The 21,242-nt window shown below is 39.5% G+C and overlaps 3 protein-coding genes across 6 annotated transcripts; 2 read left to right on the plus strand and 1 right to left on the minus strand.

The window, feature by feature from the left end:
- Positions 1-214: 214 nt before the first annotated feature.
- Positions 215-8,215, plus strand: wfs1a (Wolfram syndrome 1a (wolframin)). Its single transcript, XM_077605223.1, has 12 exons — positions 215-311; positions 935-1,395; positions 1,566-1,645; positions 2,691-2,835; positions 2,935-3,108; positions 4,089-4,166; positions 4,229-4,332; positions 4,427-4,558; positions 4,633-4,878; positions 4,985-5,263; positions 5,366-5,529; positions 5,685-8,215. Exons 2-12 carry the CDS (start codon positions 1,110-1,112, stop codon positions 6,856-6,858), a joined length of 2,862 nt encoding a protein of 953 aa, XP_077461349.1. The 5' UTR covers positions 215-311; positions 935-1,109; the 3' UTR covers positions 6,859-8,215.
- A 215-nt stretch (positions 8,216-8,430) lies between these two features.
- On the minus strand, positions 8,431-16,318 carry ppp2r2ca (protein phosphatase 2, regulatory subunit B, gamma a). Of its 4 annotated transcripts, none has more exons than XM_077605469.1 (11): positions 16,215-16,318; positions 15,130-15,475; positions 14,412-14,590; positions 13,961-14,058; positions 13,627-13,810; positions 12,839-12,951; positions 12,588-12,765; positions 11,361-11,525; positions 11,112-11,281; positions 10,901-10,992; positions 8,431-10,565 (listed from the first exon to the last, which is right to left on the minus strand). In XM_077605469.1, the coding sequence occupies exons 3-11, from the start codon at positions 14,473-14,475 to the stop codon at positions 10,274-10,276; spliced, it is 1,356 nt and encodes a 451-aa protein (XP_077461595.1). In that variant the 5' UTR covers positions 14,476-14,590; positions 15,130-15,475; positions 16,215-16,318; the 3' UTR covers positions 8,431-10,273. The 4 variants fall into 4 exon arrangements, with proteins under 4 accessions (XP_077461595.1, XP_077461594.1, XP_077461593.1 ...); XM_077605468.1 differs by having other exon boundaries at positions 14,412-14,617; XM_077605467.1 differs by having other exon boundaries at positions 14,412-14,621.
- On the plus strand, positions 16,006-20,891 carry hpf1 (histone PARylation factor 1). Its single transcript, XM_077605470.1, has 8 exons — positions 16,006-16,148; positions 17,639-17,822; positions 18,123-18,309; positions 18,521-18,619; positions 19,235-19,382; positions 19,599-19,686; positions 20,290-20,462; positions 20,584-20,891. Exons 1-8 carry the CDS (start codon positions 16,110-16,112, stop codon positions 20,713-20,715), a joined length of 1,050 nt encoding a protein of 349 aa, XP_077461596.1. The 5' UTR covers positions 16,006-16,109; the 3' UTR covers positions 20,716-20,891.
- The last annotated feature ends 351 nt before the right edge of the window (positions 20,892-21,242 follow it).

Consider the following 21,242-nt stretch of genomic DNA (forward strand, 5'->3'; position numbering starts at 1 on the left):
TGGTAATAAACAGCATTTGTACAGTATATGCTTAGAGATACATTCATAATTCTCCAGTTTAGTGAGAAAAAGCCTTTACAATTCATTTACAGAAGAGGTTGCTAGCCAATCAGACAAAACTGACGTCTCACTTTCGTTCTTGCTAGCCAATCTGCAAAGAGTGTAATTTAAGAGGGTGGGTCATAAAGTTTATGTTTATGGACCGGTGTGTCTCTTCGAGGCGAGTCAGACGTTGATCGTCTTCGTTATCGCAACTTTAAGAATATACACAACTTCCTAACTCTGAAGATATCTGGTATTTTTTTATTCGAGTAAGTTAAGTATTTGTTTGAATGTGTGCTGTGTTGAAGTTGCGTTTCTCTAAGTCATTTGACTCTAAACTCCTGTTTATAGCTGCACGAGTACTGCTGTTAAATCAAATGTAAATATTCCTTCCACATGTTTCTACTTCAAAATGAACAGTTGTCACATCACTTCATCATGTTTCAGCACGTTGGTGTCAGAAACAGCCACTTCATAAAGTACACATAAACACAGTAGTACTAGTTTGAAACTCATTGTACACTACAATACATTACATAAAATTGCCTTTTACAAAGATAACAGTGATCAGATTGTATTGTATAATAAAATGTTACTAGGATTTTAAATTGTTGTGGTTGCTTTTGGTAGAAATGTTTCTGAACTGCACTGTAATATGAAAAATTGCTTCTAATAATTTGTATTCCATTAAAGGAGCAATGTGTTACATAATTTAACATGATTCCTTAAGGTAGTCATTGTTTCATATGCCCATTTGTTCATTTTTTTCTAAAGTATTAAATCAATAGATTTTTGAATTTGTCAAACATGTACGCAGGGTAATACTCATGTCAGATATATTGTTTTAAATAGAGTTGCTCTTATATGATACTGTCCTACATTTTTATTTTAGGCTAGAAAAAAAGACGACGATCACCAGCCAACTTCAATACCCAGAAGATATGACTCTACTTGAATGGACAACTTTTCCCAGCTCACCCAAAGATTTTTTCTCTAACCTCCTATAAATTCTTTCTCACTCCCTTGTGGCACTTAAATTCTCACCCTCACATAATATTACTAAACTGATGGAGTCCAAATCTTCTTTAGACGAGATCTCTTCTCTTGAGGGGGAGAAAAACAATCCCATGGAGGTCTCACCAGAACAGTCTTTTCCTCATATGTTTGAATCATCAACCCTTGCCAGCCACCCTTCTTCTGATGACGTGAACTCTAACACCCCATCACCCGTAACTGATTCTTCCCAATCTACCATCCCGAGGAGAAGAACCTTTGCCTCAATAGCTCAGAAGGTGATCATACAGGAAAGACTCAGAAGAGCTGAAGCAGAAGATGACACTGATGAAGAAGGCGGTAAGACAGAGAGTGAAATGATAAATTACCAGGCTATTTAATTCAAAGCAGCTTTGGGGAAAATCTCAAATTTGCTTTACCGAGGACTTGTCTATTGACCACCATTTATATAAGATAATATGCATGTTAACTGATGAATATGTTACCAAAAGTCCTGTTTTTTGCTCCAGATGAGGAGTTGGAGGAAGACCTACCTAAGGATCAGATAGAGGAGAAAGCCAATGCGGGTGATGCAAGAGCTCAGACCCGGGTGAGTGGAGTGATTTGGCTCTTGGCATTGTTTTCAACTGTGCTAGTTCATGCTGTCTGCTTTTGAGCGAATGTCTATTTTTATCCACTTGCAATATGATGCCTGGTGCCCAGCATGATATATAAAATGTTGCTTTGCATTCAAATGTGGTTTCACAATGTGTTAAATCCTACAAATGATGTGATAATGTGCTAATGTACTTGTATACGTGCTAATATTGACAAAAAATGGATTAATAAAAGTCTAGACTTCATAAAAGCCACCAATCCTGCATGCATAGTATGCTCCTTAAGCAAAGAAGTGTATCATGTATTTGGACATTCCAAACTCTTAAATAACCACATGTTGGGCAAGTGAAAAGCAATTAGATACTTTGGCAATGTAATGTCATTTCCTCACTATTGATATATGGAACAGATTTTCCTGATTGAAAACTAGATAGTCTGTAGTTCCGTTCCTCAGCAAACCTATAAAAGTCTCTGAAGACCATAGTAAGCTGTCAGTTAATATTAGCAAATAGTCACTTGATAGCCTAATTTCTCCACCCCTTCAGACAGAGATGACTAAAGTAAGGAAATCCAAAATGTCTTTTAGATTAATCTGTAGCTTCAATGTCAATTTTTTTAGATTACTTTCTACTCTACCTTAGTTTGCTTTTTGGATGGAAACAGAGTACAATTCTCTGATTTGTGGTCAGTTAATGGGGAAAATTCACATTTGGTTTAAGTATGAACAAATACAAACAAAAATTGAACTCCCCGACCCAAAAGATAATCTAAATATGTGGAACCTTTGTGCTTTTTTTTATTTATTCATTCATTTTCTGAACCGCTTATCCTCACAAGGGTCACTGGAGCCTATCCCAGCTGACTTTGGGCCAGAGGTGGGGGACACCCTGAATCCGTGGCCCACTTAGTGAGGATAAACGGTTCAGAAGATGAATGGTTGAATAAAGTTAGCTCATGCAATAGTTCAGTGGTAAGAAGGTACTAATTGTTTTTTTCACACAGTAATTAATCTTCTTTACATCTCTTCTGTCCTACAGCTTGGTCAGCACTATTTGATTCTTGCTGAAGAGGAAAATGGAGAGTTAAACAATCATATGGCTGTTAACTGGTTGATAAAAGCAGCAAAACAGGGACGAAAGAGTGCTGCAAGAGCCTTGCAGCGCTGTTGGATTCATAAAATAGGTTATTGTGCCAGCACATATGTGGACCTGTGTGTGTGGTGTGGGGGATGGGTTAGAGAGAATTTTACTGATCTTTTTGTTCCCTGGCATCTTGACTCAGGAATCACTGTGGAGAATGAGGACGATGTCCGGAAGCTGTCGGCAGAGAGTAAATTTGAGAGGGCGGTGCGAAAAGCAGCCATGATGATGTACTGGAAGCTTAATCCAGAGAAGAAGACTAAAGTGGCTATGGCTGAGATGTTGGAGAATGTCACCCAGGTCAATGCAGAGCAGGGTAGGAGTCACCCTGGTTTTTGTGCAACATTCATAGCCCTGGTTTATTTTTTTATTTGTTTGTGAGTGTTGGTGTTTTTATCAATAAGGATATGGTACAAGCTATCATAACTTTGCTTTTATTTAAAAGTTAGACAAAGTCAATTAGTGGCAATCACTTCATTAAAATGTCATTCTAAAAAGACAGCAGTTGGAAGGAAATGTCTGACACTTTGACAGTGGATTATTAATCAAGATTAAGTTATCTTTTTGATGCGAGATACACTCACATCCATGGCCAGCAAGAGACTCAAACATTATTATAGTTAAGTCTGAAGGCGTGTTCATTCGAAGTGTGTCCTTTGTGCAAGGAAGTCTTTGATTCGATGTGGATGACACGCACTACTTTTGCCTCATTGACATCACAAAGTCGAAGTTGCCCATATAGGTGGCACACGGGCATTTTCAGCTTTCAATTGTACATAAAAAAAATCATGTCCATGTTCCATGAAGGAACCTTAGAAGACGTTGCTTTCGAGCACGAGCGTCATCCTTGTCCCATAGAATCCACTCATGGACTTGCATCCCATAAAGGTGTGTCGCCTAATCTGGGTTGTACATATGTCAAGGCAGAGGGTTGGCATTTGTTACAAACGCTTTACCATCCCATCTTCAGTTGGTTTGGGCTACGGAGTTGCAAGAAGTATTTATGAGTTAGCATAGACAATAAACCATGGGGTAAGCAATTCAAAGTATTTTATAGATGTATTTAAGGTAATGCAAGTATAAATATATAGATTACTAATGTACATGCTTATAGACAACTGAAAGAATACCATTTAGCAGTTATCTCACATTTTACTAATCATTTGCTCCTGCAAATACTTCGATCAGATTATATTCATTTTGGAAAATGATTCCATTTTTTTTGCACTGACATTATGACTTTTTTTATTTTTTTGTTTTTCTATTCAAATCACTTTTGAAATTTTCTTACATTAGGGGACATTGCAAACAGGAAACCTGGCTCTACCTCCGACCAGACTCAGAAAATACTGGAAAACATGGTCAGCAGTGAGCGTGAGTATCCTTAAAAATAAATGCTTCCTCTTACTTGTATACAATATATTTTGTCTTTTTAGCCAATCAGTTGGTGGACCTTGACGACTTTGTTGAGATGACTAAAAATTACGCTCAAGGTATCGTTCAGTCATCGACAGAAACGGAAAAGACAGATGAAAAAGAGGTAATGTTGAATTAATACAAATCAACACAGGCATAATAACGGAACAAAATCCATCCTGTCTGAGTATAATTGTAGCTCTGTTTTGCTGTGCAAGGCTGAGCTACCACCATCAGAAAACAAAACGCATCGCAGTGGGTCTTGGAGTTTTGGCAGGAAGGGGATGATGCTTGACACGAAGCATTCTGGCGCTATTAAAAAAGCCATTGATATGAAATCACAATTAATGGTATTTACAATGCAATTAATTTTGGGGGTTGGTGTTGGGATTAATTATTTATGTGTCATCTATGGTTTCCTCAGATGCTGCAATATCCAGTTGATACCTTAATGGAGGTGAAGGAGCACCTGGTCGACTGGGCATCGCGGGCCGGCGTCCAGTGGCTGAGCACCATCATCCCTACACAACATGTCAACACGCTTATCTTCTTCTTCTTCATCAGTAACCTCACCATCGACTTGTTTTCCTTTGTCATCCCGCTATTGGTCTTCTATCTCTCCTTCATCTCCATGATTATTTGCACATTACGGGTTGTTCAGAGTAGTAAGGTGAGCAACCGTCAACAACCATAAATTGCAGAGCACCCTTTGTCGAAGAATACATGCACATGATAGAAATTCTAGTTGGCGTGATCAATTCCCTTTGCATTTACAGACCTGGGAGAACTTTCGAGCCCTGACATCTCTCCTAACTCGTTTTGAACCTGGCCTGGATGTTGAGGAAGCAGAGACTGACTTTGGATGGAATAATCTTGAGCCTTACCTCTACTTTTTATTATCTGTCTTCTTCGTCATATTCTCCTTCCCTGTTGCTGACAAGGGCTGGATCCCTTGTTCAGAGCTATCTACGCTGGCCATCTTTTTCACAGCAGTCAGCTACCAGGGCCTCAGTCCCATGGCTGCAACATATGCACGAAGAGCAATGGTTATAGAGGTTAGAGTGGTGACCCACTTTTCTTCATGTTTGGCACAACAGTTTTGAGGATTTTTTTTTCTCTTTACTGTGGTTGAAGTAAAATATTTCATATTATTCCAGGTTGCGTCTAATGTTTGTGGCCTGACGCAGCTCCTGCCTGGAAACATGACAATGATTGGCATTTTAGGACGTACGTTTGCAACTCTACCTTTAGGAGATTCCGTTGTCCTGCAACTCAGCATTCCGTGCCTGCTGTATGTTTACCTTTTTTACCTGTTCTTCAGGTAAGCAATACACAAACTCCATAGGATATTTCATCTAAATGATCATAAAATATATTTCCTGCTTGGGTACAAACTGTTATGATTCCAAGTTACAACGGATTCATGAGTTTGCATTTTTGGTTCTTGTTAATTGATTTTATCCTCTCTATTATCAGCATGGCCAGAAAGCGGGGATTCCGTGGAACATACTGCATCCTTGTTCCCTACCTCGTATGCTTCATGTGGTGTGAGTTCTCGGTGGTGCTCCTCCAGAATTCCACTGCTGTGGGCATAATCCGCACATGCGTGGCCTACTTTCTCTTCCTGTTTGCACTTCCTATTCTGGCAGTGGGCCTTGCCATCATGGTCTTAATCCAGCTCTTCAAGTGGTTTCTGGAGCTGGAGCTCACCAAGATGATTGTTACTTTAGTCGTATGTGCCATACCCGTCACACTCCGACTCTGGACGCGGTTCAGCACATCTATTTTGGGTGTTTTCAGCTCTGTGACGCACCGTGGCCCAGTTAAACTCATCTTACTTTGCATCTCCATGGTCATCTTGTTCTTCTCGATTTATGTGTATCACGCAGAGGGTCAGAAAGTGTACAACTCCACCTTGACTTGGGACCAGTACAGTGAGGTGTGTGGTCCCCCTGCCTGGCAATCCAAAGGTATGGCCAAGACACAGATCTTCTGTAGCCATCTGCAGGGGCACAGAGTCACTTGGACAGGCAAATTTAAGCATGTCAGTGTAGCTGACACAGAGAATGGCGCACACTCTGTCATTAACATGTTACCTGTGTTTCTTGGGGATTGGCTGCGATGCCTGTACGGTGAGACGTACCCAAAATGCGAGCCAAAGAATATGACAAAACTCACAGCTTCAAGTCCCACTCCAGTTCACGTCTCGGTGCCCATGCTACTACGAATGCAAGAAGAGGAGGAGATGTGTCAGATCAAAGCTCTGGCCAAACACGTTTGTCATGTCAAGCGCTTTGACAGTTACCGGTTTCAAGTGACCGTAGGAAAGATCAGGGATAAAACCACAGAGACAGAGGACCCAGGCAGGGATATCGTACTCATGGCCAGCCATGAGTTTCGACACATCCTGCTTAACCTGGAACCAGGTAATATGGTGGAGTTCTGCACCAAGCTGGAGGGCCGGCTAGGTGGTAAGGCCCCTGCCTTTGAGTTAAAGGCAATTAACTGCCTGGATTGTGTTTCCCCACTATCTCCAGGAGGCAGGCAGGTAAAGATCGAGAAAGACTGGAGACGTACGACAATGCAAGCCCTAAATTTTGCATTTGATTTCTTTTTTTCTCCCTTCCTGTCAGTAAAGATGACTAGCTGAGGACGGACTCAAAAATAGACATGATTGTGATAAAAGTAATGATTACTTTTGTTTGGCATAAATGTATGCTTTAGGGTGTTGTACTTCCATTTAAGGGTAGTAAGACCCAGGCGCTGGCTAGAAACATTTTCTTGGCGTGTGCAGGATAACCTTTGTGAGATTTGCTCATTTTAATTCCTAGATTGCGGAAGTTATCATTTAGGAAAAAGTGAGGTTGGAAACACAAAAGTCAGCTTTGTGAGGCAGGTTTTATGCATTTTACAAAGGGATAGAAAAAGGGCATTGATATTTAGCATTCAAAAAGTGAGAGCAATAAACCATGATTCGGTCTACCACACCAATAAATGTGATCCTCAAAACTTCAATTTGTTAGTTTAAAAAAGCATTTTTGTACGACCGTTTTATTTATTTTTTATACAGGACATTTTGTTTCATATAGTATGGTCATAATTTCAAATGCATTGTTAAAGAGTGCAATTGAAATCAACATTAAATTGATTTCCTGAAAATCCAGGTCTGAGACAGGAGGCTGTCTCACTGACTCACACCCCACCCCATTCAAGTGCCAAAAGTTAAACTAGGACATGGCATGTGACATGGCCCAAATCCATGAGTAATGTGGGTGGTACTTGGTCAAGCTTGTTTTCTATGTCTCCCTTATTCCCGTCATGGCATAGTAAATGAGGAAGCACACCTGCTGGAGAGCCACTGACAGGACAGCCTTAAATAGTGATAATGGCCGGCTAGAAAACAGGGTCCTTGCTGACGTCACCAGAAACCCACCTCAAAACTGCCACAGGACGAGGTGGTGAAAAGAGTTATTTGCTATAATTCAGCACTACATAGCTATTGGCTTTGGTCCGTATCAGTATTAAACATGATTGAAATTATTGTACCCTTTAATGATCACACCACCCAATGACCAATGCAAGAATAGAAAGTACAGTATTTTACATATTAATTTTGTCCAGAAAAAAATGCATCTAGTATCTTGGGCTTAAAAATGATTTTACCAGCTACATTTTAAAATTCAAATGACATTATTTGTGTTTATTTTTTTGAATAAGCAATCTACTGTCACTGCAAGCTATGCTGATGTAACTTGATTTTTTTTAAAATACCAAAGTGAAGTAACGTTTATAATATTTAATTTTTTTTAAACCCTCAACTAGCCCCCACCTCCCATTGTTTTCATTTCACTCTCCAGGGAGCTTTACATAGTTTTCCACGTCTTGAAACTCTGCCTGTATTCCCCTAATGTGATAAGTGGTTATCATTGTGTCGGTCAGGCCGAGCCTGGAATACATTTCATCACACTTGTTGTAATGACAAATAAAATATTGTTTTATAGCTTTTACGTGGTTCTCTTCCCTGTATCATTTGCCCCTTGACCCATTTGTTCCCTATATCATACCATTGCATCTCTTGAGTTTCCTGGAGTCCTTTTTAATTCTTTCTTTTATTTGCAATATACTGTTCCTCATCCCCAACTAAAGATAGATTGTCATTTTAACAGTATCAAGGCTTCAGCATACTCAATATAAAAGAGGCAAAAAATATGACTAAATGAAATCGGATTAAATCATTTTATTAATGCACATTCTATCATTCACATTTGCTTTTTCAATGTATTATTTATTTTTTTCTCCCAAATATTAAATTGAGTAGCAATAGGTAATGGCAACATGCTGCTGCTGCACCCCTGAACACAAATCCTTTCTTACATTGCAAATCGCTGTAACCACAATTGATTGATTAAAACTCACATTTTAGCGTCCAGAAATGTATATAATGGTCACTATTACATAAACCATTTTTTGAGGGGAAATGAATTAGATTTTTTCCTAACCAATTTGTTCGAGCTCTACATCCAAGATATATAACAGGCACCCTGAAGGATCCTGTTGTTTAAATGTATGATAATAGGAGATTCAGTGAAGAGTGATGTTCAACAGATTTCTTTTCTTGGGATGCATGGTTTCACACGACCAACCACTTTAAATGCCAACTATAAAACAATCCATTCTAACCCTGCACTGAAACCGCCCATCATTCAAAACCACTTACAACAGTCCCATTGGGACCAAGGTCACTTAAAAATAAACACTTCACTGTAAACAATCAACATGTGACTAGGTCACACAATTCAGTTTGACACAATCACCTTGACTACAACATTTCACTGTATATTGATAGTGACTCTCATTTGTGCACCAGCGTAGTTTGTGGCAATATGAGGTGAAGAGTGTGACAAAAACAACGTCCATTTCAATGGTAGATTTACTGTACATTAGAGACCCTGCAGGAAGGTACTTTGACATTGATCCTAATATACGAGTTATGGTATTCATAATGACATTGACCTTCCTCAAATTGAATCCTCTCTCCTCATAACAATCTGCTGAACCAGAGGGATTACTTATGCAGTTTGGATTCCCTCTGTGTGATGATCATAAACATAGTCATTACAAATTAAATTGCTTTGTTACAAATGGCAATATGAGCCCATTTGTATTAAATTTATATTTAATTGGCCATAATTTAGATTTTCTGAAATCTCTTATTTAACTTATTTGTGTACAAGGAGAAATAGCAGCTTTAAGTCAACACAAGCCCGCCAAACATTAGAATTCTTTACAATAAATTCAAATCTTCATTTGTGCATAATTCCTTTCTCTGCTTAACCAGCAATACATATTCATAAACCAAAGCTATTGCGTCAAGTTTTCTTCTCTATTATTGAGTTGCTTCTATAAATGAGGTCTATGTCCAAGTAGTGTACTTAACAATCTATTTCATACGTTTAGGACTCTAGAAACTAAAGTGGAAGTGGCATAAACGCAACACTGAATATTTACAGCATATAATAAAAAGTGTACATTTGTTATGGGCAAAATAGCTCATGTTTTAAAAGCAGACAGGATGTTGCACTGTGATTTGAATTATTATTGCAAAGTGGACAAGATAATGGGATCAGATGCAATCTCCAAGAGCACTGCTCTAAAAGAGAGAGATTATCACCCAACAGTGACAAAAACGAATGAATTGGGTTATTGTAGTGAGTACGTAACGTACAAGCTCTCCACTTCCACTATTTCTATTACTTGTGAAAATGAAATAACCATAGTTCAACCATGATTTAGTTGGATTGAACAGTCCTGCTAACTAACATGCTGTCCAATGTTGTCAAAAGCTTTAAAAAACACACAAGGAGGGAAAATTATATGGCCATTGGAGATGGAGTGGTGTCCCTGCACCTCAATTACAAAAACAGTGAGATGGGTGGGAAACACACTAGGGGATCAAACCAATGTAAATTCTTCTTCAGCTATTCCTCACGTTTCCCTCTGTACCTGTGACAGTTGATGACAAGTAAAAATGTTTGTCCATTTTTCACTTTGTTCCCATCCCTATGTCACTGTGTCTCCAGGTTGACACGGTCCTGGAAAATGTACAAGTTGTTGGTAGCTGCTATGGCAATAATATTCTCTGACGGATGCCAAGCCATATGCAGAATTTTTTTACTGAAGTCCAAGCTATCAACACCTACATCTCCACGGCGACGTTTTCCTCCGGTGTAAACCCGGCGGGTACGTAACACAGCCCGTGGCTTGCTGCTCTCCCGCCAGGCCTCAAGGGTCACTCCCCGTCCCGTCTCTCTGTCAAACATCTGGAAGAAGCTGTTGTATGCCCCGGTCATGATTACACTGTCAATATAAAGACAAATAGCAGGGATGTAGTTTGTACTGATTTTTTTGAAATTGTCTCTTGGCTCATCTTTAGAAGGAGAGAAATAATGTATTGATTCCTCTAACTTAAAACCAGCATTTGTTAGAAATCATTGAAAACTAGTAATTTTGGTAAGTTTGAAAGACTTATTCATTGAATACTTTTCCTTTGAGTCCCAAATTTCAACAAATACAATTTTGAACAAAGTGCTGCAACATATTTTCTTTTGTTTAGAAATTAAACTAATCAAAATGTTTGAATTGCACATTGTTAACATACACAAATTGGTTGGGTGTCTGTTGATAACACTCACCTGTCTGAACTGTTCCAGACACACTCAAACTTGTCAAAGATACAGTCATTCTCATAGAGTGAGCACAGCTTACTCCTTAGGTATTCATGGACCTGGATAAAGGTGAAAGTTAGATGCCAGCATTTGTAGAGAAAAATCATTTCAAAAATGTAACACCAAAATGTAACCCTTGTAGATTATTATTGCGAATCACAAATTAACATATTCAAACCTGATATGTCTCCACAGGGCCTTTATCCATGTTCAAGTCCCACACCTTGGCGGTAAGGTAGTCTCTGGTCAGCAGGTAACGTCCACTATGGCTGAACTTGACATCCGACACAGAGGAAATTATTTCGGAGAAGAAGGAGCGGCTGCCAGGATCCTCAGGTTCTTCGAACACTGGGCAAACATTCCAATGTTCATAAGAGAAACGATGTTTAAAACAATTTATCCCTTTGATTTAATTTGATGTGCTTACATTTTGTGTGTTTGTCGCAAAGAGCAGATGATCTCATGTCACAGAGGCGCAGGGTGCCCTTGCTGCTGCTGTATACAAACATGTGGCAGTGTTGAGGGTGGAATTCTGCAGCCGTGATCACCTCTGTAAGATCCTCCATGTTGGCTGGCTTTATGTCCACAATGTCTAGCAAAATGCACTGTCAGAGGTCATAAAATACAGGGGTGGCACAACATTCCTGTAATATATGTAGATATTTTCTGTATAATGATATATACTGGAGTGTACTGGATGTTTTGGTTGGTAGGTGGTAATTCTTTGGGCAACAAGCACGTCCCTGAAATTAATATGCCCGATCACACCTCGGCACTCACTCAATCAAGATAAACCTCCACCACAGCCAAACCCAGCATGCATGCACATGCTGCTCCTCTCACTGTTCTATTTATGGTGTCCCTGAGAGGTTCAGAGGAATGTGTACTTGCTCTATGAATTATTTAAACCCTTCTTTAAAATAAGATGAGGAATCTTATTTTCTAGGTCAGCCTCTGTTTTAATGGTTAATCACCAATGGCACCCGTTAGAGACAGCAACACAATAAACATATCATATTCCCTTTGACCATACTATATATTATAGGGTATATCAAAGCACGAGTTCAGTCCAGAGAGATTTCAGATTTAGTTCGTGTTTAACTAACAGGACTTTAAAGCGACTAAAAACATAGGCCCTTTCCACTGAAAAATACTACCACTTCAAGAATGAGTTAAGAATAAGTTAGTTTCTGCTTATAATAAGCAAACCATCTGCTAATAAAACAAACCAAAAACAGACTAAAAATAAGCATTTATATACAACCAAAGATATACTTAAAGATTTTATCGTGTGATGTTAACTTTTTCTTATTAGTAAATACGCTGTATATTCTTTCTTACTAGTAAATACGCTGTATATTCTTTCTTACTAGTAAATACGCTGTATATTCTTGGTAAGAGTGATTTTTTCACAATGCAGTAGGTGTGTCATTGCAGAAACTTTACTGGTGCAAAGCAGTGCAAGTAGACACATGCATGTGTGTCAACAACTGTGCTTCCTCTGCAGGAATTTTTCCTTCTAATAACCATATGTATAGAAAAGCAAGACCAAATTTAAATTTGTATATGTCTGGGGGTTAAAAAAAAATCAAATTCATGAACTACATAATGGAAAGAGAAGTAAAATATATGATGAAATCAAGGTGAAGGATACTGAAACTGCGATCAGTGATGCCCAGATGCCACATATTGATACGCAAGTCATCTGCTGACAGGTAGGTCTCTCCATCACTATTGACTGAGATGGAATTGACGTGGTAAGTATGACCATTGGAGAACACACGTCTGGGGCGGACATCGACCATTAGGTCCGTCGGTCTCAGTACTGGCACCTAAAAGACATGGATGAATATCCATTTTAATTTATCTGTGTGCATTTGAACGTTTCAGTGTGTGTGTGTGCACCTGCAGGGAAGTGATGGTGGAGATGTCCTTTAGGCGGCCCTCCTCATCTTTCAGGTTGTATCCTTCTGGTCTCTTGTCTCTTTCACTCACCTTCCAAAGTTTGATGGTCTTATCTGTAGTAGTCAAAATAGCAGTTTTATAAGACCGGACACAGTTGTCCACACAAAGTAATCCAAGAACATAGCTAAATAAATTTAAAAAAAACAGAAAATAAGTTATTCGGATGTTTTCTTAAATCGTAAAACTGAAACAGTAAAGTTCTAAATTAATAATCATCAGAATGCATATTTTACTAAATACCAAATGAATGAATTGAGAAAACACTGCATGTCATAGCAATCGCTGACTGGCATGCAAGTATGCCTTCTAGAGGCTGCGAGGAGTATATGCACGACTTCAGTAAAGTGATTGAGGCTACAGTCCCTGTTAACTAATATTGTTGCATTTAATTCAAAACACTGAAAAAGCCAGGCAGATTCACAAGATTATTTGACTGGCAAAGCAAGACAATTACTGCAAATATTAACAATATGAGACTCAATACATTTTAGGATAAGATGTAATTGGATCAGACTCTGGGACCTTTGTGCTTCAACTCTATTATTCCTGCCTTGCAAGAAGTCGCCAAAAAAGATATGGCCAGAAAAAGCAAATAGGATAATTGTGGATGTATTCATTGCTCCATCACATTCAGCTGTGAGGTTTTAAAACAAAAGATGAATGATTTCCCTGGTCTTTGCCAACAATTCTAGATACAATGTGCACTCAAAAACATTCAAATTGTTCACCGTTCGTGGAGAGGAGGAAGTGCGCAGCATTCTGTTGTGACAGCCATTTTATCTTGTTGATTTTCTCTTCAATCTCCAGACTCTTCAGGTAGTCAAAGTCTGGCTCGTGGCTCTGGAAGGTGCTGTATACATTATATTCCCCCGAGTCTCCACAATCCACCACCTCCTCAGACTCCCCTTTAGACTGGTAAAAATTTAGAAGAGCCAAACCATAATGTTTGTAGGGTCTGACCACAATAGCATTATCTTTTGCTCGCAGATTCTGTGTGTAAAAAGTTTTGAGTTTTTTTGTTCATTTATCTTTTTGTTTGTTTGATGGATTTATGGTCCTGACCTCTGTTTCTCTCTGGAAGATGACCACCCGGCCTCCTTTATCTCCCGTGGCCAGTAGGTCCCCTGTCTGGTTGAACTCCACCGTCGAGATAACATCAGCTTGGAAGAGAATAAAAATGGGAGCGGTGAGCCACAAGTGTACTCATTCATTCATTTTCAACACCACATGTTCTTGTTAGGGTCGCGGCTTGTTGGAGCCTATCCGAGCTGACTAAGCGAAAGGCGAACAAAACCCTAAACTGGTGGCCAGTCAGTCGAAGGGCACACACAGAGACATACAATCACTCACACTGCCACTGGGTGGGAATTGATCCCATGCTGCTCGGACCAAAGTCGGGCAAAATAACCACTGCCCCATCGAAGGGAATGTGTGTATGTGTGTACTCATAAAATAAGTCTATTGAGTCATATAATCCAAAGACTAAAGGCAAAAATGATATTATCTGTACTACCTTCAGTGACATAGTCTCGTAGGAAGGTGTGGTTGATCTTGGAGCTCTCAGCGTCCTCGCCCATCTGAAGCTGAAGGAGGGTGACCCGCCAGCGTGCCCGTCCTGAGGGGAAGGGTACGATCCGTTCTCTCGCTTCCCGCCCAGGCTCCGCCCATGCTGCTAGGGCCTAGCGGAGGGGCCTGGAACAAGGCATCCTAGGTAACCAGCTGGCTGGGGGCAGGGGGGTGGCAGGTAGATGGACACAGCAAATGAGCTAAAGGGGAGAAGTTTAAGGATGGGATGGAAGGATGGGTATGAGTGCAAATGTTGATGATGAAGATAAGAAAAAATTGAATTATGATGAGAACATATGGACACCGCATGCTCTCGCTAATACCTTTAGTGTAATGCACAGATTAGTAAAGTTTTTGGTTGTTTGTTTATCTGAAAAAGGTCTAATAATGTAGCAGAAAAGCACTAGAGCAGAGGAGAAAAATGGAGAGGGAAAAAAGGAATATGAATAAATTCACTACATTCATGCTATGCCACACTCTGCCGGTAAATACAAGGGTGTGGTAGCCTTCCCCGCGTACTTTCCAGGTCGCTGCCCACACGCTCTCGCTCTCTCACAGACTGTCAAATACATGGTCCTTGATGGAGAGCAAAGGAGAGTGTGATTTCTTGCCTGTGCTGCAGGACGAAGGGAGGTACGGAGGTAGACAGGCCTCAGCATACCTACCAGATCGACTGCTGCCGTCGTTGCTCTATTCCTGCTGGAGTGTGAAGATCCTCAGCAGCGTCTCCTAGAGAAGATCACGGGGGAGGGAAAGGGCGGCAGTAAGAAGTGGATATGCAAAGGTGGAGAAAAAAGGGAAAACGAAAGGGTAAAAGAAGGAGGATGTGGATCCACTGTGCAATGATGCTGCTGAAGAGATCCTGTGCAGCATCCACTGTGTCGTGGCAGTCGACTCTCCAGATAGCCAATGAGAGAGAGATGTCTTTGAAAAGCCCTCCCACTGCAGCTGATGAGGTGGAAGATACCAGCAGGGGGAGCAGTTAACCTCTCAGGGTTGCGAATGATGATGCTAAAATCCAATTTTAAGAGGAATACCATTAGATTTGATTGTACGCAACTGAAAATAATTAAATGGATATAAACTCAGCATGGATGAAAAGTACAAACAACTATTTTGACTTAATGATTCACTGCCATCTATCTCTCTAATTGCTGGAAGGTCATGTCGCTTCCTATTGACAAGTAAGCAGTTTCTGTCCAAATGCAGTCAGATCAATTTTCACCCCACAATAGCTTCCCCATACACATACTCAATAATGATCTAAACAAAACAGTCAAATTCAAAAATTCATGAGTTTAATACTTTGTAGTGAAGCTTTAAATCACATTTTACTTGTGTAATGACAATAAAAGCATTCAATTCAATTCCATTTTAATATTTGTACTTACAGGTAAATTCATGAGTTTAATACTTTGTGGTGAAGCGTTAAATCTCTAATGAATACAGTTTAACGTTTTTTTTTTTTTTTTTATTAACACAATGAGGGAAAAACTGCAATCGAGTACTACATGTATTGCACTGGGTTCGAGTATTCAGTTCGTCACCTTGTTCTATAGGTGGCAGCACTTTATTTTTCTTTAGCGCAGTAGCTGCATGCTATTTTCTGTCGAAGAAGAACTCGGTCAAACGACAAGGGAAAAAAATGACAGGGCGCGCAAAAAGAAAGCAGATATCCATTCAGGTAATTTCTCGCCGCCCTATTCTGCTTTTTGATACGTGTATATTAATGAAAGAAGTTGCATTTTACCTGAAGAATCGTTTCGCGTAGGGTTTTATGTAGTGTGTAAATTGAAGTGACCGGTGTTCGGAGTGTTTGGCATGCAGTCTGGACAGCGGTGCACCAACATGGCAGCAGCACGACAGGGAGACGCTTGTGCAAAAAAAAACGTCAACAATCATGGCGTCACCTTTTCGCCCGTTCTTTCATATTTGCCTATTGCTGACTCGTCTGTCTCGTCTGCCCAGTAATCGAGGAATGGAACAAAATGCATCGGAGGCTCTATTCAGTAAAGGCAAAAACAAACAATCAAATATAGTAATTTTCTTAACTATGGACTGGTTTATGTTTTACCTGGGGCAATAGGGCCACGTATTGTTTCATTAATTGGACTTTTTTAAATTAGAAAACAAGAAGTTAGTTTAAATACGGACTTATTCATATCATTGGATGTTTGAAGAGGCTGCACTGTCTGAATAAACTACAATATATTATATATTCACGCACAATGGGAATATAACAAACTCATGCTGCACACTAAAACGGTTTCTCCCACTAAGTACACCTAAAATTACTATTCTCTATGTCTAAGCAGTTGATTTAAAAAAAGAACTGTGTTAAATTGCTCTTCAGTTCTTTTAAAAGAAAGACTGAGTATATATGACCATAATGTGAAAGATGAATAATAATCGGTAAATCTAAAGTAGTATTATGATTAGTAGTATTCCCAGGTGCAGCCCAAGTTTCCCAATTATGACAGAGTGGCTGATTAAAAACCTGGTTTATGAATAACAGTTTAAAAGTAGATAAATTGCAGCATGAATATGACTACTATATTGTAGAGCAGGGGCAATCACACTTTTTTGCTGCAAGATCTACTTTTCAATGAGCCTCCCGCTATCTACTTTGTTGTTAGTGTTAGAATTCAGGGGTGGTTAAATCAGTCCTGGAGGGCCGCTGTGGTTGCAACTTTTTGTTCCACAGACACTTTAACCAACGGCTGTTGTGTTGAAATGAGTTGTTCAACAGAGACTTATTGCAGGGGTGTTCAAACGTTTTTGCTCCAAGATCTACTTTTCAAGGAGTTAACCTTCCATGCTCTTTCTTTTTTACAGGCCACTGACAAAGCTCTTCAATTATATAATGATATACATCCACTTAGACTCTATCAACATGTATTGGAGGGGCTGGGAACGGGAGTGAAAATCCACTCTTGAAGCTTACTGCGGACATGCCAAATTCATGATAGCCTAGCTAAATCAATAGAGGGAGGGATCAAAATGTAATTGCCATGCGATCTACCAAGAGTACCTTGGCGATCTACCAAAAGTTCCTTGGCGTTCTACCGGTAGATCGCGACCCATGTAATGGGTACCCCTGGTGTAGAGATTCTTACTCTTCTTAATTTAGCATCATGTACATTAGAATGCAAGGTCTCTGTTTTTTTATGTTAGGAATCGGAAGAAAACAAGGGGGTGAAGAAGAAACCGCGCCTTGCTGATGTCAAGGCCACACTCCTTTCCGAGGTGTCTCCACAACAACGTCAAGAGATGCTGCAACTCTACAAAATGCCGATGCCAGAGGACTTGTACCATTTCTGGGACTTTTGCAATGAACTTTGTCCAGACAATCCATGTGGTAAGCTTATCAGTGGTTCAACTAATTGAAATCTGAACTATCACACTATTAGATCACACAGAATTATAGGATGAGAGGTTAGCATGGTCTCCTCACTTTGATTAAATTCTATCTGTTGCAAAGTTCACAGCAGTGCAATTTGGTGATGGATTTTTTTAAAATTAAATCCATGCATCTACACAATTAATACATCTGCCATTACATTAGTTGTACAGAATGTTGGTGGAAAAGCAGGCACTATGGGGAGTATGTATACTGTATTTACTAATGATCAGATATTTACAATGATTTTTTTTCTAGTTGCCTTAAAAGACACTCTTGGATTGCAACTGGTTGGTCCTTTTGATATCCTGGCTGGAGCCCACCAAAATTGTAAAAATGCTTCTCCCAACTTCTACCTTCACTGGAGATATTTCTACGACCCACCAGAGTTCCAGACCATTCTACAAGGCAGTGAGGAAAGCCAGCATCACATTGGCTACTACAGGTTCAACATCTTTCAATATTCTGTCAAAATAATGAATCTTTTAAAGGAGGCAGTGTCTTGATTTTACTGCTTTCCTTGCCTTTAACAAGTCCTTAATTTTGTCAGGTAGTTCTTAACAGCTAGTGGGAAATATATCGATTAAAAAAAAGAAACAAAATGAATCATAATAAAACACTTAGTAAATTCTTTTTTTCCCTTCATACTTTAATAGAGATACTCCTGACTCCATTCCCTCTTTTGTTGGGGAGAATGAAGCCAAGAAGGGCTGCACCTTTACACAGATGGGAGACAACATATTTGCTGCTGTTCAGTAAGTAATCTTAGGGATCATCCAATGCATACATTTGGGAAAGTACTCACTCCTCATTTCGCAGTGTAGAGATAGTTTTATATTTATTATTATCATTGAGTGCTCCAAAAACAGCCAAGAACAGCATCCTCTACTGTAGTTATTTCCTCAAATGGACAGAAGAGGGCGCACATGTTGAGAAAGGCGACAAAATACATCTAAATGGTAAGTATAATAAATAAACACATAATAAAGTTCAACAAATGAAATCAAAGACAGTCCAGTCTAGACTCATAATCCCAAGCAAAAAAAAGCTTCTTCCAGAAGTATCACAAGGGTCAAGGGGGTGCTGGAGCCTACCCCAGCCAACCATTTGTCTTAGGCAATGGGCTCCTTGAATCGGTTGTGGGCCAGCACAAGAAGATGGGAATCTTACACAGCCTTTAAGATTGAGATTTAAGACTGAAAATGTCTCCTCTTGGGGGTCTAAGCGCTCTATCTTAGTTCAGTTGTTTTCTTTATTTTGTTTGTTTTTAAATGATACAGAAATAAACCAAGCAACATGCTTCAACAACATATTTATGATGTGTGTGTATGCGTGTAGATACTCACCAATATCATTTTACTATTCAACAGTCTGTTTCTTCTGAGAAAGAATAAAGAAAAAGGCAGACAGAAAAGAGAAGATTTTGACAGTCTGGAGGCAAAGTTAAAGGAGCGAGCAGATCGTCTCAACTTGTCTTTAGAACAGAAGACCAAAGGAATGAAGCAGCGCGACAAGAAGGTAGCTGGCAAAAAGATAGTGTTGTGTTCCCAGCTTCCCATATGTCCTAGCTTTTTAAAATACGTATAATGTCTGCTCTTACTTGTTTGCCATGAAGAGATAAATATCTCTTACCCCTAATGCAAGTTAACATATCAAAATGTCACTCAACTGAGGGCTCAATTACTGACTAACAATTTGTTGAGCTCCCAAAATGACCTCTTAAATCCTCCCTAGGTTGTCACCAAAACTTTCCACGGAGCTGGTATTGTTGTACCAGTGGACAAGAATGACGTGGGCTACAGAGAGCTTCCAGAAACAGATGGTCAGTCAGTATACAGTGGCACCTTAATTTATGAGTTAATTCATTTTTGACCATGTTCAAAACCTAACACACGTGTTTAGTAAAAAAAACATTTTGAAAATGCTTTTAATCTATTCAAGCCTGAAGCCTACTGAGAGATATCTGCATTTAAATTAGGTTGGTCTTTGTTGAAATGTCTGAAACTGGTGGCTGACAGTGCACTTTGTAAGTGTTCTTATTTTGCATCTCTGTTTTTCCCCTTTTTTTTGTCCTGTTCAGTAAAGAGTCAAAAGGGTGATTGTGAATGTCTTTACTCTCACGCAAGGGCCTTACAGTACCCTACGGCTCAATTTTTTTCCCCACGGCCTAACTTAAGCTGCAGGGTATCTTATGCTTGTAAATCAAAATTGGCCCTGCTACGTGAAGCAAAAAATGAGCCAGGCAAAGGCTTATAACTCTAAAAACTTGTAAATTGGGAGAGCCATAAATCAAGGTACCACTGTTTTATGGTTCATATAGGGATATATTTTTAAACTATAATAAAACAGATTGTGTCCTTCCATATTAGTGATCTATTTTCTGCTTCTCAGCAATTTTATGCTCCTTTTCCTCTTCTCCATACAGCTGCGCTTAAAAAGATCTGCAAGGCAATTGCTGAAGCCCAGAATGATGAAGAACGCGTCACAGCCTTTAGACCACTACAGAAAATTATTACTTTTGTGCAGTTTGCCAATGATGAATGTGATTACGGCATGGGCTATGAGCTAGGAGTGGACCTTTTCTGTTTCGGCTCTCATGTAAGTTCTACATGCCGGAATTGGCTTATTGGCTTTGGTTTTTCAATATTAATGACACCAAAAATTTGAGAATTTCTGATGAAACTTTCTGTACATCAATTGTCTCCCCTCTCTTTAATAGTACTTCCATAAGGTTGTCAAGCAACTTCTACTAATGGCCTACGATTTACTACAGAGGAATTTGTTTGGAGAGATTCTGGAGGCCCATCTCACCAGCCGTAGCCATGACAACCTGGACCAGCTCTCCTCTTAAGTGTCATGTGCAAATTACATTTCCAGTATATGAAATTTGCCCTCCGTGTGATCCCACATTTGTCAGTGTTTGTCAGCTGTGGTTGTACTGGTGCTGCTGTTATTAATAGGTTCTGTTCTTTTCCCCCCATTGTCAAATAAAGTATTTTTCATATTTTTAACAACTTTTCATTATTTAACCATTTATTGAATCTGAGGGAATGTACTCCTAATATGGTCACTGCAAAAATAGCCTGCTGTCTGCCCAAATGCAAAGGTTGCACAATTACAATATGTAAATTGTACAAATGTTATCTCAAGTAAAAGAGTCGAGGGGCACTGTTACACAGTATATAAAGATAAGGAGTGACTCGATAAAACCTGGCTGCATCTTACATTTTATTGTTATTGTTGACCATTCACTAAAGTCACAGGGGTGGCCAAACCAGTCCTCGAGGCCCGCTGCGGGTTCGGGTTTTTGTTCCAACCAATCCAGCACAGACACTTTGACCAATGAGATTTCTGCAGAAAACAAGAAGCACCTGCCTG

The sequence above is a fragment of the Stigmatopora argus genome, chromosome 7, assembly GCF_051989625.1.
Source record: "Stigmatopora argus isolate UIUO_Sarg chromosome 7, RoL_Sarg_1.0, whole genome shotgun sequence".
NCBI classification, from domain to species: Eukaryota; Metazoa; Chordata; class Actinopteri; order Syngnathiformes; family Syngnathidae; genus Stigmatopora; species Stigmatopora argus.